Genomic DNA, 19,278 nt, shown 5'->3' with positions numbered 1-19,278 from the left:
TAACCATCTATACTTTCATTAAAGGACTTGATTTAACATATCTTTCCTCAAATTATTCACCTGAGTAGACAATTAAGAGACTATTAAGGACAATACATTTTCATATGTAATTATACCTAATTCTCCTGTGGCAGCAAGATTTTGGAAATGTTTGCAAAACTGCTTCCATTGTTTTTAACAGTTTAATAATTGCCACTTGTCATGGCTCCATATAGGATTTGTTCTTGGCTAGTAACAATGCCATTTTGAATAAGAACCAGAAGATCAAAATGTAATGCCAGGTTGATGTGAATTCATTCACTACAATGGAATTTGGATACCTAAGGCACAAACTGGGCTGAGTGGCGGCTTGTAGACTCACTGAATTAATTAAGATCCCTGCCAAAGCTGGCATTTTTGCTCAGCCAAGAACTATGATGATGAAAAGAAGAAAGGGGTTATTCAGAACCTAGGGCAACAATATTTATTTTTATTTTAACCCTCTGTGGATCACAGCTTTAAGACGCTTGTCATTTGCTAGCTCTAATCCGTATTTGAACTACAGGCTCACCATAGTAGTAGTCCATGCTTCAGAATTACTCTGTTGGCTTGCCATGTGATATAGTATCTCATACAAAAATGCTAAAAGAAGTCTATGCCCCCATAGAGCTGAGAATTCCATACTATGACAAGACTTCAGAAGAAGGAGGAACAGACAAAAGAATGGGTTGGCCCAGTGGGAGGCAATTCTCCTGCCAAAGGTTCTCATTATCAGACAAAGATGGCTTCTGTACTTACAGCTAATAATAAAGGTTGCTTCTAAAAATATGGTTGAATAAGCTCAGAAATGGTCTGGGGGGGAAGTCTCTTCCTTCTCCTTTTAGTTTGGCAATGAAACTCTTGGAAATAATCTTTTCATCTATATTTCCCATCTGCTAGAGTGGCTTGTGGTAAAAAGAAAGTCATGTGGATGATGGCAGTTATAATTCACTTTTCACTGTGGAGAAACAATTCCTACTCACTGGGAAGAGGTAAATTTTAATAAGCTTCATGGCAAAATGGTACAACAGCCAGATAGAATATTTTCAATATGGGAAAAATATACTTAACAGTGCCTACAAAGATAATTGATTCCTAGTCTTCCCAACCACTTTATTTCACTGTGTTAGGATTATGCCTTCCAGAATTTCCAACCACATGATCACTGCTTGTAACAATCTAAATAAGTTATGAGTGGGATGAAAGAATGAAATTTCTTATAAAAGCATGTGCAGATACTTATTCCTTGTCTGTATTGAAAAGAAAATGAAAGTTGGGCCAGAGGGTTTCTTCAATTAAAATGAAGAATACGACAGGTAAAATGAAAAATTTTAGAGAAAATTCTTTTCTTTCTTCCTTATTAATGTTTTATTTTACATCTTCAAACTATCCAGAGACACCATATTGTATGAAAATGCCTTTACTATACATACTATAGTTGTTCTCTGCCCCTGGTTCCTCTATTTCTCTCCTTATTTTAAGAGATACATATAAAAATAGAGCTTTCCTTTGGAATGATGATCAAAAATTAGCTTCTGCTATGGCAGCCTCCAGCTCTCTCACAAGAGAGGAAATAACTGGGTGTGTTTCATGTAAGCCAAGCAAATGCATCCCCTGGGTTTGCAGACTCTGAAAACAGCTGTTGTCCATAGGGGCTGCCAAACAGCATCAGGTCACTTGGGCTTCCTTTCATTAAGATGGTAATTGAAAACCAGTCATAACAATGGAGTCAATATAGCTGCTTTTCTTCACAGCATCCTCAAGAGGGGTATGCAAATTCCAGGGACACAGCTATTGCCACACTCAACATTTTTCATTGCATAAGCATCTGTAGATACTCAAATATGACTTGTACTTAAGTTATACCTGGTTACAGCAATCAGCTCCATTAAGGGGTTCGATATGCAGGTGTACATGCAGGAAGGACTTGATAAATTAGAAATTCACAGTGGAAGAAAGTGTGCTTAATTTGTCAGGTCAATTAAATGCAGAATGCCTGCCAGTCCCATTAGGTAGTCCAGACCAGGAAATCAACACCATATGAAGGCTAAAATTATTTTCATTAAACAGAATCTCTCCAGACTGATTGTGTTCTACTTCCTCCTTTTTCTGAACTCCCAATGAGTTAGGGAGATTTCTGCCTGAACATCTGAATATTATCTCATTTGGTGGAATCTGAAGTTAGAGTAGAGGGCAGAATAATCAGATTGGCTAGCTTGGAATCCCTGAAGGGGAGGAAGCAATGGAGACCTGGCCCTTCTAAAATCCTTGGAGCCTTTATCTGGTTGCTCTCAAGAGTTTGTCTGGCCAGATTCTTGTAAATAGGCAAGTGGCAATAAAGAAACTTCTCCAAACAGGTCACTGTATAGTTCTGATTCCTTGTGCCTGACATCCTATTGTTCTAGACTTTTAAAAAAATGTCAGCCTCTTTTGTCTAAGTAAAGGTTCCCACATATCTCTGCCAAGGTCATCTTCTTTAATCTCTACAATTTTTATGGCTACAACGAACCTGAAATACTTTGAAGCGTGGTCCCTTAATATATTGTAAAAAATGAACAAAATATGGTACAGATTTGCAAGCATCGTGCATATGCTATTCTAAATGTTCACCAAGTATCACTTCCTAGTAACTATTGTCACTATTGTCACTCAATGTATCTGATTCCCCTGACTGGGCAGGGAGTACCTTTCATAACTTCAAATCAGATGTGGTAAGAAGGTGAAGGTGAATGTCTAAAAAGAAGGCATCTTTCAAATGATCTGGACCACCCCACCCTACTGGCCTTCCGAAAAGCTGTGAAGACCTGGCTTTTTCAGCAGGCCTGGGGCTGTTGATCTCGCTTTGCGATCTGGCGAGATCCAGCCATGAATGGTGTGAATGCATTCTAAGGTTTTTAATGTTTTTTAATCTTTTAAATGTTTTTAGAATGGTTTTTTAAAAATGTATTGTGAGCCACCCTGAGTCTCCGGAGAGGGGCGGCATATAAATTAAATAAATAAATAAATAAATAAATAAATAAATAAATAAATAAATAAATAAATAAATAAATAATTCCATGTGGTTCATTAAATATTTAAAATGAGGGTTATTGATTTATGAATGAAACTGAAGAATATTTTTCCCATCAATCAATCTCAGTTAAGAAATCTATTTAAGAGCAACACCAGAAAACTTGCTATGGATCTTAGTGTCATTCATTCTAATCCTGGAAAATGGGAAACTAAGTAGGCATAGGACAAGAACTGATTCCCAAATTCTATAGGATATGTAACTGGCTTCATCCAAAAGCCTTCACAGCTACTCTTTAGATATTTCCACCGAAGGAAATCAAAAATATCCTGGATATTCTTTTAGGAAACCTGCTTTTCTCTAAGATTCATTAGTTGCCTCAACTAATTAAACTGAATCAATCATCAACACCAAGCCCATCCTTCCCTAATATTTCCAATGAACAATTCTTCCACACCATTTGTCAAATAAACTTGCAGGTTACCTTTGGTACAATGCATACAAAGTTAGGAATGATTATAAATTCAAGAGAAATGCTATACAGTGAGATGGGTCCACTGTAGGATTCTTGCAGTCCTTGGCCCCAAATGGCCACTCAACCAGTAGCAGATGATGAGGCTGACAGTAGAAACAATGGTATATTTTTTTAAAGTTAAGTTAAAAAAATGACAAACACAGTTGACTCAATATTATATACTTGCTTGATATTGCTATTTGATATTGCTATAACAATATGGCTATTTTGAGAACTTGCAAATAACCATCCAAAGGGTATGCACACAAAACACACTGTCAGAACTGCAATCTCACGCCTCCACATTTGCTAGCTGCCAGTCTATCATGAAATATGTAGGGGGGAAGCTGTATGAGAGGGGGAAAGGCTAACAACTGATCATACCTTCTAGAGACACAACTTCAAGGTCAGACAGCTGGGAAAGGCATGTACCTCCACACTGCTTACTATACAGTTGAAGAGACCACATTTTATTTCAATATGATTGGACAATGAGAGATCAACAATGGGAAGGAACAAAGGTGAGAAAAGTTAACGGGGAAAATTTGGTACATGAACCTCAGTTCTGGCTTTGCTATTCTGTAATCCACTTGGACTTTAATAAAGTCAACCTTTCACACCGAATAGTTTTGAGGGTCAAACTTGTTTAAGGGACAAAGTTGGGACAGGACCCCTTTTCCCTCTCTCTCTCTCCCTCCCTCCCCCCTCTCTTCCTCTCCCTCCATTAAGTTCTGGAGTTTAACTTATTTTGTTGCCTCCCTTTTACTTATTCCATTTCCTTATTTTCACTATAATATTATGATCTTTGTGTCTCCCCAGGTGCTGTTAATATTTATTTATTTATTTATTTGTTGTAAAGATTTATAAGAGTGCCCAGTTCAAGTGGTTTGACTCTTATATATAAAGTTAAGCATGGATTGATATTCTTTTCAAAAGGAAGGATGGTTTTCAAAATAGAAAACATTTTCTGTGAACTAGGTATCATAGCAATACCAAATTAGTTTACCAAAGCTTATTATAGATAATAGTAAAACCAAAACAAAACATGATGCCAGAACAGACATAATATCATTGAGAGTGACAAAAAAATGAGAAAGTAAGAGAGAGAGAGATTCAGTTTTAAAAAAAATACTTTTATCCGCAAATATTATACAAGGTATTTATCAAATACAGAGGTGAGCATGGTGAAATCTAGACTTTCAAAGCAGTCTAAATAGATTTAATGTTGGATTAGGTCTGCTTCTGGATGAGTTGCTTCTTACATTAGTAATCCATAAAATGCTGTGACTGTTACAAATGATTCAAAAAAAAAACAAACGTTGGTTACAAACTAAATAACATATGGTCTACCTTTTTAAAAACTTGATGGAACCAATAAACAATCAATATAGGATTGAATTCACATTTAAGTATGTACCCTCTATTTCTAATAATGTACATTGTATTTCCTAATTGAAAGTTCAGGATAGTTGAGTTACAACCATTCATTTGGCCACCATTTGAAGTTACAATAGCACTGGAAAAAGTGACTTATATAATCAGTCCTTGACCTACAGTTTGTGATCAAAATTCAGGCGCTTAGCAACTGGCATATATTTATGATGATTACAGGTCATATGATTTTTGACTTTGCCAGCTGGCTTCCAACAAGAAAATCAATGTGGGAAGTAGATTTGCTTAACAAGTGCAGCGATTCACTTAACAATTGTAGCAAAGAAGTTTGTAAACTCTAGACTTTACAAACACCTTGTGCAGCAATGGAAATCCTGGTCCCAATTATGATCATAAGCCAAAGACTACCTATGTGCAACTTTTGATTCAGAAATCAATCTGTGTGTTGAAACAAGGATCTACACAGAATGCCAATGCCAATGTTCTTTCAAATATTGCCATTGTATACATTATTGGGAAATTCCAATAAGGCAAGGAGGTGGGATCAAGCAGGAAGTTAGTCTTGGGTTGTTACAGAGTTGACCCATTTCCCTCCTTTAAGTTCTATGGAAACTTATCTGTTTGTTCCTTAGAGAAGATAAACAGTCTAGGGAGATCCCTGTACTACAGATAGAACACAATAAAGTACTTAATTTGAGCCTTTCACATGTAGATGTGATTATTGGGTCTGACAGATATATTTCATTATCAGCCACACAGTATTCTTTCTTTCTCTCCCTCTCTCCGTCTCTCTCACACACACACCACTATCCAGTGGTGGGATTCAAGTAATTTAACAACTGGTTCTCTGCCCTAATGATTTCTTCCAACAACCAGTTTGCCAAACTGCTCAGAAAGTTAACAACCGGTTCTCCCAAAGTGGTACAAACTGGCTGAATCCCACAACTGCCACTATCCTACCCTCAGTCTCCACCTCAGGTTAGCCATTCATCTCAAAAATTGTTGTTTTAATACTTATCTGGAAATTAGTTACTTGGATCGCTTTTTTTCAGCATTTTTTGCCGTTGATAGCTTAATACAATAAAAAGTCTTCTCTATATCATAGATGTTCACTTTGCCTTCATAAAAACACCAACTGTCATACCCACTCTAACGGAAAAAAAAAACCCCATACATTACACAGATACTAATGTTACAAACTTTGGTGTAATTGTCTGCACTAGTTACTATTTTTTCTTCTAATCTTGATTAGTCATATGTAACAGGACACATATTAAGTAAAAAGTTTTTACGGTGCTACCTGGTCACTTCTTATGTGATGATATTTCTGAGAACAACTGAGAATATGGTGTTCATTATTGCAAACAGCTCTGTGAAATAACTAAAACTGGCAACATTGTTTACTTTTTCTCTTTACAGACACACACACACACACACACACACGTTCATTTTACATTATGTCACAGTGTAAATTGTTCTGTTTTGCATACTCTATGAACCAGGGGTGGGTTCTACTTACCTTTACTACCGGTTTGCAACTGAATCACGCATGTGCTCGCTTCACTCGCATGCACACCTTGCTTCTGCGCATGCGCAGATCACTGGTGACGACATCCAGGGTGGTAGGCAAGGCCTCCCACTGGTTTTACTACCGGTTCTTGTGAACCGGTCCAAACCAGGGGCAACCCACCACTGGTATGAACCAAAAATGACTTACAGAGCAAACCATAATTTTATGACTTTTCATGTAATAAAAACCCAGATAATTTTGATTTATTCAGCCAATCATGGTTCAAGAAACCATTTCCTAGTGTGGCATGTAACTGTAGGGATGGGAAGTGACATCACATGTGATGAATCATGACAGCAGCAAATAAAGGATGAAAAGTACATATTGTTTATCATTTGTTTTACAACATCACGATGCATGTGATATAACCCAATCATTTGTAGGTGATGCCAACATTTGAGTCACTCTCTCCTTCTCCCTCCTTCTTTCTCTCCCTCTCCCTTCCTCCCCCACTCTCTCTCTCACACACAATTTAATACCTCTTTGAAGGAGGACTGCTCCTGTAATTATTAATGAAATGTTACAAACAATCAAAGCAGATGTATTTGTTCTCTGTTTCCCTTTCAAATTGGCAAATAGGGTTTACCATACAACCATACTGTTCTAATTATAACTGCCTGCTCTGTTTGGTATATTTTGTTTGTATGTGGTGTGCGATGGTCATGAGAAGTGGATTTTATTGTAAATATTTTATCTTACCCAGAATCTGCTTGCTTCTCTTCATTATAATTTTTTCCTGAAGAGTTGACTGATTATTTGGCAAAAGCTACAAAACCAAACAGCAGAAAAGATGATGGGCAATTCCAACAAAGCTTTTGCAAAGCTCACAGATGGTTTTCAGACTATTTAATTTTCCAAATGAACTGGCCTCTGTCCATTGTATGCCTCCAGCATGAACACATTTTCTCTAAAGCTGTGCCACTAAGGTGAGAATGTTTTCTTTTTTAAAATCAAAATAAGGAGATTAAAGTCTTCTGTAAGGTTTACAGTTCTTAGCTTCAAGCAAACTCCTCTTCATTGAAAGAATCACGTTTTGTGAGTACCTTATCTTTCCAAATATGTTTCAGCAAACAAGTTGATCCTCATTCTTTTTAATCTACTGCTGACTAGAATCTAAACTGGGAAAGCCTAGGCTGATTGCAAACTGGCAAACAAAGCTTACTTATGCAGCTGACATCATATAATCATAAAGAGGACTGGAGATTTTCTGTAATCAAAATCTGCAGTAAGGCAATTCAAACATTATGACTGATGCATTTGGTAACCTGTATGAATTATAGACGCATCTTTGCCTTATTTCAGTTTTAAAAACATTTTATACTAGAATACATTTGTACATACTATTCTTTCTGAACAGCCATCCAGAGAAGCAAAGTCTATATAGAAATCTATAATGTAATAAATTTGGATCAACAATAACTACATTAGCAACTGATCTGGTTATTGAGTAGGGATATTATTATTTCATGATCCTGTCTTAGAATATGAACATGTTTGTCCCATAATCTTTACCAATGAGTATTATGACTCTATGAACTCCAGTTCAAAATTTAATTTGAATCTGATAAACCTTCCCAAAGGGCTTCTACTCTGGCAGATGTTAGAAAGAAGCTGTTGCTGTCTTCTTAATATAACTGATTATTTATTATTTACTGAATAACATTTATAGCCTGTCCCAAGACTAATAGACCCTGGGCAGCATACAACATAAGAAATTACAATACACAATAAAAAGTAAAGTAGATCCAGTCCATCATTTTTCAGTACTTTTATATAATGGTTTCCCAATCAGGTTGGGTCAAAGGCCTGGCTGAATAGGAGTATTTTCACTTATGTATGAAAAGAAAGGTTGACTGCAGCTATGTGTACCTATTAGGGGGAGAGAATTCTAGAAAATGGAGGCTATTAAACAAAAATAGTCATCCATATCCTCCAAGAAAAATGGTGGTGGTGGGGATACCCAATAAGTCTTCATTTGTTCACTTGACTCAAGAAAATTTGACTCTGGCAAGCAGTTACCAGATGCATCCTAGTGTTGAATCATATAAGGCTTTGTAGAACCACTATCAATTGGGCTGGAAACCTACCGATAACCAGTGCAATGCAATGTCTTTAAATTAGATGCTTTTTTACACTGGCCAGGTTGTCCTGCCATCAATCCAACTGCATTATTCACCAGTTACAACTTCCATTCCAAAGTCAGTTCATATAGAGCATACTACAGTACAGATAGTCCTTGACTTACAACCACAATGGAGCCCAAAATTTCTGTGGTTAAGTGAGACATATGTTAATGTCATTAAGTGAGTTTTCTCCCACTTTACGACCTTTCTTGCCACTTTTGTTAAATGCACTGCAGTTGATAAGTTAGAAACCTGGTTGTTAAGTCAATCTGGTTTCCCCATTGACTTTGCTGGTCAGAAGGTCACAAAAGGTGATCACATGACCTTGGGACACAGCAATGATCATAAATATGAAGCAGTTGCCAAGCATCTGAATTTTGATCACATGACTGCGGGGATGCTGCAATGGTTTTAACTGTGAAAAATGGTAATAAGTCACTTTTTTTGTGCCATTGTAACTTTGAACGGTCACTAAATGAACTATTGTAAGTCGAGGACTACCTGTAGTCCAGCTGAGTGGTGATCAAGGCATGAGTCACAACTTCAGGAGGATTCTGGTACAGACAGGTCCATAATAGAGGCACTAGCCCAAAACCTACCATAGTTTCTTCCAGCTCTTTGAACAGGAACACTGTATCATCTTTTATAAATGCCAATGTTAGCAGTGAAATATTAGTTTAAAAAAAAAAGAGGCAAGAGAAATTCCTTGATGCAGTTCTGCAAACATGAGCTAGATTCATGTTTAAAAGTTAGCATTAGTGATAGGAAAAAACAGCATCTTGTTTTAACACCAATCCTGAGATCAGCCTATTTTTTCCCCCTTCGCCTGCATATGAATTAATGCATTCATTACTAACCCTGAACTATAGCAGAAAAAATCTGGCAAATAACCATCCTATTATTAGATGGCTCTGCAATTAGAAAAGTGTGGGTATGCACACACACACACACACACACACACACACACACACACACACATGTTAAAACTCTAGAAATATTCTATCTAATTAAATCCAGTCAGCCAACTCCTAAAATCCTTTATTTCTTAGCATCCGGAAGAATATAACCCATGTGCTTCAGACATGTCCCTTTTCTTATCTGTTGTATTAATAATATTAGAAATAGAATGATCCAAAATTATTTATTTTTAAATATTATTCAGGTGCAAGCAGTAAGTAAGAAAGTTGCATCCTATGGAAAACAGTCTTGGCGTTCCATTGAAGTTGAGCAATAATAATTTCTAAATGTATATAGTTTTAACAATCATTATCCCCTTTTTGTTTTTAGTAATTGCTGTTAAAAATACACTTAAGATTCTTTCGTGTGTTTTTTTTATTGAGTGCAATTTTATTTTTAGTACAATAGTTTTGAAAGTTACTATTACAAACGTGGACAATTTTGACACAATCAATGAGTTGAAAGAGAAAGGGGGAAATGTACAAGGGGATGCAATCCTTTACAGATATCTCATAGACTATGTACATGACAGGATCTCTTTTGGCTGGAACAGTGCATGTGACCGGAGGTTGGCTCCTGTTGTCTTTGTTCTTCAGGCCAGAGCATGTCCTTGACACAAGAGCCTGACAGCATCTCCAGGAGATCACAGCTCATTTGCAGAGCATTGTGGCTACCTTGCCAATGGAAATGGAGTAGGGGACTGCAGTGGTAAGCTTGACTGTCTGGACTGGCATCTTTCCATATACTTCTGACATCAAATAAAGGCATAAAAAGATCCCTAAATTTTAAAAAAAGAAGAAAATAAAATAAAGATATCAAGTAAGTTGCAAAGACTATCCATGCTGTATAAATCATCACTTATTTATCCACTTTTTGGAGGCTAATAGAAGAAAACAGAAGAAAAGATTTAAATTCTACTAGTCTACAAAAGAAGGAACATTTTCATAATAATTATGTTAAGCATGAATGCATTCACTAACTAGCATATTTCATTTGAACAATAGAACTTTTTTTTTTCCTTAAGAAAAAGCTTGTTCTAAAAAAAATATAAGCCTTTGCAAAAAGTGGCATCCTAAAAGACTGGTATTCCCTTTCTCTCATGTAAAGGCATTCAGAAGGGTGAGTCCATGGGTTATAAGAGTCAAAAAAGCCAAGATGGCGGGGGAGCAGACAATCAATGCTCAATTGCTTGCTTACATGCTTGCAATGCATATGGCACACATGAAAAAGGAGCAGGGCTTTGGTCTCAGTTACGCTTGCCATCCTGACCTTTCTGATATTTCTCCCTTGCAGAGACTTCTGATTCAGAAGACACTGTGTGCCATCAATACCCTGTCCTGCATTATTCAGTCTGGTCTCCTTTTAAAACAATGAAAAACTATGATCATTACCACAACTGATGATACTGAATTCCATTATTTATCTATTCCCAGTAATATATGAATTCAGCTATATAATAAATATCAAAATTTTAGGATAACTTTTAAAATATATTAATAGGCCTGGAAATGTTATAATAGAACTATATAGGAAATTCAAAACTATTTGAATTATTGTCTGTTATTCTTCGATTTCTAATTAGCAGATAATATCATCCAAAATTATTATTATTAGTTAACATACTCATTAGTGGAACAAGAGATTCAGAACATAAACTATTTAAACCTTAATATATCCCTGCATAGCTACATTTTAAATGTTTACATTTAAATAACCCTAAATCTAAATCATCATCCAGTATATATAGTTACTCAAGCTATCTTTTCATTTTGATTGAGCAACATGAATGGTGACTCTTCTGAGGACCACTAAAGAATTAGATATCCCCTAATCCAAATCTCTTAAAAGCAAACTCAAACTAAATTTTGTACAATTTTCTTCATTGCCTAGGAAAGATTAAGTGTCAACATCTGGTATCTCAGGTTAGAGGAAAACCTCATCCCTTGACAGTTTCTGTTTACATTAATTCAGTCTCTCCCTATTTTCAACTTCATTATCTATTCTACTTGAAACAAAAGAATTAAGTTATTTAGGTCATCCTTACTTTAACCCACATACATCTCCCTTGAATGCACTATTAGAGCAATCTAGGAAGATTGTATATTATTGCAGACACTATATAGCTGTTCCTTGGCTACACTTCATATCTATTTATTAGAAAATTGGGGAAAGGTATAAACTTTGCCATTATAGGTAATCCTTGACTTACAACCACAATTGAGCCCAACATTTTTGTTGTTAATGAAACATTTGCTAAGTAAATTTTGCCCCATTTTACGATCTTTCTTGCCATAGTTGTGAAGTGAATCACTGCAGTTGATAGGTTAGTAACCTGGTTGTTAAGTGAATCTGGCTTCCCCATTGACTTTGCTTATCAGAAGATTGCAAAATATGAACCTGAGACACAGCAATGGTCATAAATATGAACCAGTTGCCAAGATCTGAATTTTGATCAAATGATCATGGAGATGCTGCAAAGGTTATAACTGTGAAAAATGGTAATAAGTCACATTTTTCAGTCCTATTTTAACTTTGAATGGTCATTAAATGAACTGTTGTAAGTCAAGGACTACCTGCATCTTCCTTCCTTCCTTCCTTCCTTCCTTCCTTCCTTCCTTCCTTCCTTCCTTCCTTCCTTCCTGTCTGTTTTGGAACACTATAGTTTTCATTGATTAACCCTTGTAATATGCTGGGCTGAGGTAATTAACTGTGGCCTCCATTTTAAGATCAAGAATAGTTCTAGCTCTTGGACATATTTGCTGAGATCTATGCCTTTAAGGTAGGAAAGTTAATAACAGGAGAATTGCCCTGATGCCTGCATGAGTCATAAGTTTAATAAAATAGGACTTCCTTAATGTTGCGGCAGTAATAACTTCTGTCCAAAGGTTGACTTCTTCCCTTTTTTGCAATTCTGTCACAAATTGCTCAGACTGCCTATATTTAACAAAAGCTCTGCAAAACTTTTGTTTCATTTCTTAACGTCAAACTCAGACTGGGTCTTAAAGATAAATAACAAAATGTTTAGAAACTCTGCAGTCAGGATTTAAAATTTGGTCTATATTTGTGCATGGGGATGAAAGAATATCTACTTCCCCAAAGGACAGTAACCGAAAGAAGACACTCATGACATGCCACTTAATATTCACTAATGTAAATACTGTCCACCAATCTGCTCACTGGGATGTAAATTTATTTTTGCTACCTGATTGAGTTGAGGTGGGGATAAAAGAAAATATGGACAGGAGAGGTTGTGAAACACATACTACCGTATATTATGATTCCCATTTCATTAACAGCTGGCTTTAGGGAATGGCCACAGTTGAATGATAGAGTTGATATTTTGTTTGCAAGCTCTCCAGTTCAATCTGACAAATTTAGAGCTAGGTATTAAGAAAGACTCCTCTGTCAGTCACTTTAGATAAGTCTAAAGTGATCCAACAGTCTATCCAAGTAGAACATAGCCTTCTAGGAATGGAATTATGCCAGAATGTTGGAACAATATATGTTGAGTGCTCTCCTCCACGGGCTAAATCTTAAAGCGAGAAATGGCATAATATCAATTTGTAGTAGAAACTAGCAGTACTTAATAATGAAAAGAGCAATATAGAGAAAGCTTGTCACTCTTATTATAAAACAGAAGTGCAACCGAGCAACAAAATACCATTATTTTATCCCATGGTAAATCGGTGAGTGGGTCTTAGGTTGTGGGTGGAAAGCAAATATGCTTTTAATACGCAATTGTACTAAAAATATAAAGTTACATGTTAAATAGTGAAGTAATTGCCAATTGAAGAAAACATTGCCTCCTTGACTACTCTTCAATAAATAGGCTAGCAATACAATTATGCTGAAACTTTTATTTAGTAATTTTGAATTCACAAGCAAAAAAAAAAAAAGAATGAATGAATGAATGAATGAAGGGTTAAGACCAGATATAGAAAATCAGACAGAAGTGAAAATTATCTGATATAATATATACACACACAAACCAAGGTTAAGCAGACAATATTGCTATCTTAAGGATATTAAAAATAAAGTTTGGCTGAAATCAATGTGATTTATTTCTATGTTTTAGGAGCAGGAAATAAAGAAGATCAGAGAATCTATAGAAGTATTACATGAAGAAATGAAAATAAAGAAACATTCAGTTCAATTCTATGTACCTTATATTTTAATAAACTAAATATCCAATTCACATATTTATTGGGAAGAGAAGTACTGTACATGTAGTTAACTGAGTTACTTTTGAATCCATTTATGGGATTACAATCCTAATTATCTACTCGTAAAAATGTGTGATGGGACCTGCATACACCTGGAATCTCTGACGTTATAAGTTTTATTAAGAATCTGAGATGCATAAAGACATTAGGCATTTAGTGTTACAAGTAAGGACATATTTTTTTTAACTTTTCCTCATTAAAAAAGTTAACTATAGGCACTATTTTTCTTCAATAAAATGAAAGGTATCCAAGTATACTCAGGTGTAATACTACAAGAGGGTTACATTTGCCTCTGGTCCCTTAGCAGTATTAAGTTGATCTTTATGTTTTATTTTATTTTATTTATTTTAGAGGCCAGGCAACTCCAAATGCCTTTGGCAACTTTCACTTTGAAACCAAGAACAATACAAATTAAAAAACAGATTATAGATATCCAGAACAGTACAGAAACCAATCTTACCAACAAGACAATCTGCAGGGGTTCAGCAGCCGTCCTACCCCAAAGTCTGGGAGAATAGCCAGGCTTTCAAAGAGTTTCAGATCATTACGACAGAACCATATGGATCTCTAGGGGGATACTAATCCAGAGGAAAGGTCCTGTGACAAATAAGGCATGCTTCCTAGATCCCAACAGATGATATTATTTAATTGAGGGGACCCGGAATGCACTTTCCATGCTTGATCTTACTGGGCATTACCAGTTGGGCTAATTACAGCTAATCTTCACAAAAGAATCTGATCAAAATTTCTATTCATTACAATGATAGATCATTGTAATCATCAAAGTTCATCAAGTGTGTGAGGTGCAGTTGCTACTCTAAACATCCCGAGATTAGAAATCTGACACAAGGAGACAGAGAAACAGAGATAAAACACGTTTTAGCCTTTGTCACAGTGGATATAAGGAACAAATCACTGTACCAAAGGCTTAACTGAAAATGGATTTTGAAAAGGTGTTTGAAGAAGAAAGAAAACCAGCATCGTCTGAGAGTTCTGGAAACAGACATTAAAGAAAATTTTCACAGATGTTTCAGAGAACAGATTTAGCCCCTTCCCTCCTGGTGGATCAATTGTAGAGCAAACCAGTGTGATAGAGTGATGAAAGCCTTGGTTAAGAATGGAAAAACCAGATTCAAGTCCAACTTCTGCCAAAGAAGCTCACTGGGTGATTTGGCTCTGTTACTGTATCTTAATGCAACCTGCTGAATAGTACAAAGTTGTTGCTGCTGTGGGGAAAATCTAGAAATGAGAAGTACTATGTTTGCTATCTTAAATTCCTAGAAGCAAAGTCATATGTATTTCTAACAAATCAAAATAATTTGGGCGGAAAAAAACCAGCAATCAGTAAGGACATATTAATGAAGGTAAGATATTAATGAAGGTAAGATAATGAAGGTACTGAGTTTTCAATAGAAATAGAGTATATTTTTTACAATGTTTTTTTTTTACAATTGATACTAGGATAGTATTATATAGCTTCAGAAAGAGAGAGAAAAAAGGACACAATTGTTTTTGGATATAAGAAAGTACCCCAATGGAAAGATAGTGAATTACAATTCACAATTAGATGAGAGAATTACAGACCCAAAACCAGAACAGAAAGCTCTCAAACAGAGAGCTCCAGTTAAGTGTCTTTAGTACTTAAGTGTAATACAAAAGAGACAGAGATTAGAAACTCAGAGATAAGGGACAAAGATAAACAATGGTGATAGAGTGCACATGAGAGGTTAGTGAAAGAGAAAGTAATTTAATTTGTTTTCTGGTAAATTGACAAATTCAACTCTATATTTCTACCCATGGAAAGTGATGCCGTTGCTGCCCTCTCCCAGTGCCTGGAAATGTGCTATAGGGGTCTGGAGAGGGGATATGTTTTGACTTAACCCTGGCAAGAACAAATGGCTTTGGGTACCTGGAGTTTCAAGATCCAGAAGTTTAACGTCACTAATTCTGGATGGGGTTACATTACCGCAAAAAGACCTGGTGCACAATTTGGGGGTTCTCCTGGATTCACTACTCCTGCTCAAAAAGCTTGGCTAGGAGAGCCTTTGCACAATTCTGTGTTTTACGCTAGTTGTCTTTCTTGGATTGGGAGTCCCTAATGATCAAGCTCTAGTGTTTTCACAACTTCACTATTGCAATGCAGGGCTACACTATCTACACAGGGCTACTCTTGAAGAATATTTGGAAGCTACAACTATTGCAGAATGCAGTGGCGTGGGCAGTTCTTGGGGCCCCTAGGGTGGCCCATGTCAAACCCCTGTCCCATGAGCTGCATTGGCTGCTGATCTGCTTCCAGGATGCTTATCACTTTTAAAGCCCTTCATGGCATACTCGTCTTCAGAAGTTATGGGTGCTCCAACACTGGAGATTTTTAAGAGATTGGACAATTATTTGTATAGGGGTTTCATGCTTGAGCACAGGGTTGGACCAGAAGACCTCCAAGGTCCCTTCCAACTCTGTTATTCTGTTATCTGAAGAACCATCTCATCCCAATGGGATTGGTCTGCCTGTCCATGCTGACAGAGGAGCCATGTGGCTCAGTCAAGGATTTTCGGCTGATAGGATCCAGGAGAAGAGCCTTTTCTGCCATGGCTCCTGCCCTTTGGAACATCATTACCACCACCACCCACACCCACCACCCCTGAGAGATCTGCACCCATCTTTTTAGGTCTGAAGCCCTGGCTTTGCCAGTTAGTCTGGGGCCCCAATGAGGATGCACCATTCTGGAAGTGACTATTGGATTAGAAAATACCTTTTCCCATATTTTTGTGTTCTGCTCTTTCCCATCTTTTAATTGTATATATTATTGTTATTTTTTGTTTTATTATTTTAATGTGTAATACTTTTTAATGTTTGTAAGCCACCCAGAGTCATCTTTGATGAGTTGAGTGACACTTTAAATAGAGATAGATAGATAGATAGATAGATAGATAGATAGATAGATAGATAGATAGATAGATAGATGATAGATAGATAAAAATTTGAGACAGTCCTTTATTGTTGTGTGGCAGCAATTTTTCTAAGAATGCTTTGCTTATGTCCTGCAAAGATTGGGAATCTATTGAAACCTAGATGAAAGTTGTAGATGGTAGTTGAAGAGGTTTGTTTAAACATCAGTAAATTAATGGAGCATACAGAGGAAGGAAGGAAGGAAGGAAGGAAGGAAGGAAGGAAGGAAGGAAGGAAGGAAGGAAGGAAGGAAGGAAGGAAGGAAGATAAGCCCAATGAATGGTTGATGATGGGGGGGTGGGAGTATTCAAAAGCCACATATAAATATAGAAAAAAAATCTGACTGAAAATGAATGATACATTTGCAAAATAAGGTCTCTGTAACATAAAGAAGAATGTATGTGTGTTTATGTATATGTGCATGTGAGAATCTATTGCATTTAATATGCACACATGATAAATTATCCTGATATTCTTAAAAATATTCCTTGTTGATACCAATAGTGATAAAGTCCACCTTATTACAATTTATTTGTCAGTAAATTACCCAATGAAAGCAAAAAGTGTGGTTAACATATCATGTAACAACTACCGTAGGACATCAAGCAATTCCTGCTTCAAATTTCATGGAACAAAAACTTGGCAAACAAGGCACAGATGTTACACACCAGTATAAAGTCAACATGGTTTCTTTCCTGCAATAAATTACAGTGGAAAAATAGAAACACAGGCAATAGAGACTGAAAATGTGTCTCTGCATATGGAGGCATGGTAAGAAGGAAACATTAGCTGAAAGAGAGGAGAGGGGGAAGGGGGACAGCCACTGTCCTGGATAGTTGTCCTAATAATGTCTTCTCCCTGGGGACTCCCAGTTGTCAACAGAGGACAGATTCATAGGAACAGGGATGATAGTTTGTCAGCCACAATTATCTCAAATGGGGTTTTGATTCCCTGAACGGAAGGAGACCTTCATGCAGTTAAAAGTTAAAACAGACTGTTAACAGTGCACTCCTGCTATGTACAAGACAAAGCTTGTTAATTTTCAGAAGTATTTGAAAGGGGGAATCCACAATCAAGGCTATAAACACAGATGTCAGACACCAAAGGAAATTTATATAGATGTAACATAACCCTCAGCGTGGCTTCAGATTCCTTTATGGTTTTGCTGTACTGAATGATGACATTTTAGAGAGGAGCTGACTATATATTTAGCAGATGGTTAATTCAATTATTTTCAAAAGGAAGATGACTCAGGGAGTCTATGCAGAAGACCAAAAAAATTTTAAGCAATGGAATGAAAAAAAACAAGACCACGATTTCCTTAAATACCCACATCAGAATATCATAACATACCTACTCAACTGCAAACCATTTCTGGTACAAACTTGCTTTTCCCTTTCTTTGTCCTCAATAATTTCAGATCAGAAATTAGCTCATTGTGCCAAATAAATGAATGGAAAACTAGACTGAGGAGCAGGAATGTGGAGGCAGTCAGTGTCTATGGTAGGCGAGGGGAAAGCACTCCCAACCCAGAAGCACAATGCAAAAGCCAGCTTCTTCAGGTTGCAGAGAATAAATCTTTTTTATTGGTTATAATGAGCTAGCATTGATTTGAGCACAGACTGCACATTGGACATGGGCATGTTTTGCACCATATATGAGGTTCAATTCTCAAGTGATAGACGTGGTGGTCCATTCAAAAGAAAACTATACAAGCTCCTTGCAAATTATCATAATCAGAATAAACCAAATATTTTAGCAAGTAAGACAGCAGGATTACAGTGGCAGGCTATGCCTCTTCTCTACAATTTGAGTCTTGCCTTCTACTTAGGGTATAAGCTTTAGAATTCCAATATGATGCCTGGGGGTGTTTGGGTACTTTGATTCCTTTGATGCCTGCCAGGATTTATACCCCTCCTAATTTTTTCCATTAGAAAAATCAATTAAAACAAATGGGAGAGTGGCGCAGTACAAAGCAAAGCGTGGGTTTCCAGCATCATCTTTATTTCCAAAGGTCCCCGGGGTCCCATAAACTTTCCTTAAAATCAAACCTAACATGGGCTGTAGCCCATCTGTCAGTTGGAAATATGCCCACCTGCCTAGGAAAAGAACAAAATTAAGCAGGGGTAATAGGGTGTATCCTGCAGGCTCAGGAGAGAAGAGAGAGTGGCATGTTGCATTGCAATAAATCAGTGCTTTGAAACTGATCATGGATCTCATGGTAGTCATTGTGAGAATTGGAGTCCTGCTCACTAAATTCAAAATGTGCCCCACAGCCAGAAACAGTTAGGGAACCTGAGAAGGCTCGAATCCCTTGGCAACATTCAGTCTCAGCCTAGGAAAATGTTTGCATGCACATAGGCTTAAAGTACACAGAACTGATCAAAATGTATACTTCACGATCACCAAGATCACGAAGATCTCACTCATCTCGCTCACTGTTTTGTTTTCTGGCAAAACTTGCTAATTTTGCCAAATAAGTAAATTTTGCAGTTAATATAAACATTATGTTTTAGAAAAAA

General features: G+C 36.7%; 1 protein-coding gene across 1 annotated transcript in view; it reads right to left on the bottom strand.

Annotated features, from left to right (window-relative positions):
• Positions 1–10,023: 10,023 nt before the first annotated feature.
• Positions 10,024–19,278, bottom strand: part of EPHB1 (EPH receptor B1) — a 360,618-nt gene continuing 351,363 nt past the window's right edge. The window contains exon 16 of the mRNA XM_070945401.1: positions 10,024–10,362. Within this exon, the coding sequence (XP_070801502.1) occupies positions 10,095–10,362 (268 nt within the window). The 3' untranslated portion in view covers positions 10,024–10,094. The remainder of the gene's footprint in view (positions 10,363–19,278) is intronic.

Source organism: Pituophis catenifer, unplaced genomic scaffold (genome assembly GCF_029215685.1).
Source record: "Pituophis catenifer annectens isolate HBS135680 unplaced genomic scaffold, rPitCat1.0.hap2 SCAF_6, whole genome shotgun sequence".
In the NCBI taxonomy this organism is placed as follows: Eukaryota; Metazoa; Chordata; class Lepidosauria; order Squamata; family Colubridae; genus Pituophis; species Pituophis catenifer.
Note: the sequence above shows the minus strand (reverse complement) of the source record. Positions and strands in the feature narration are given on the sequence as shown.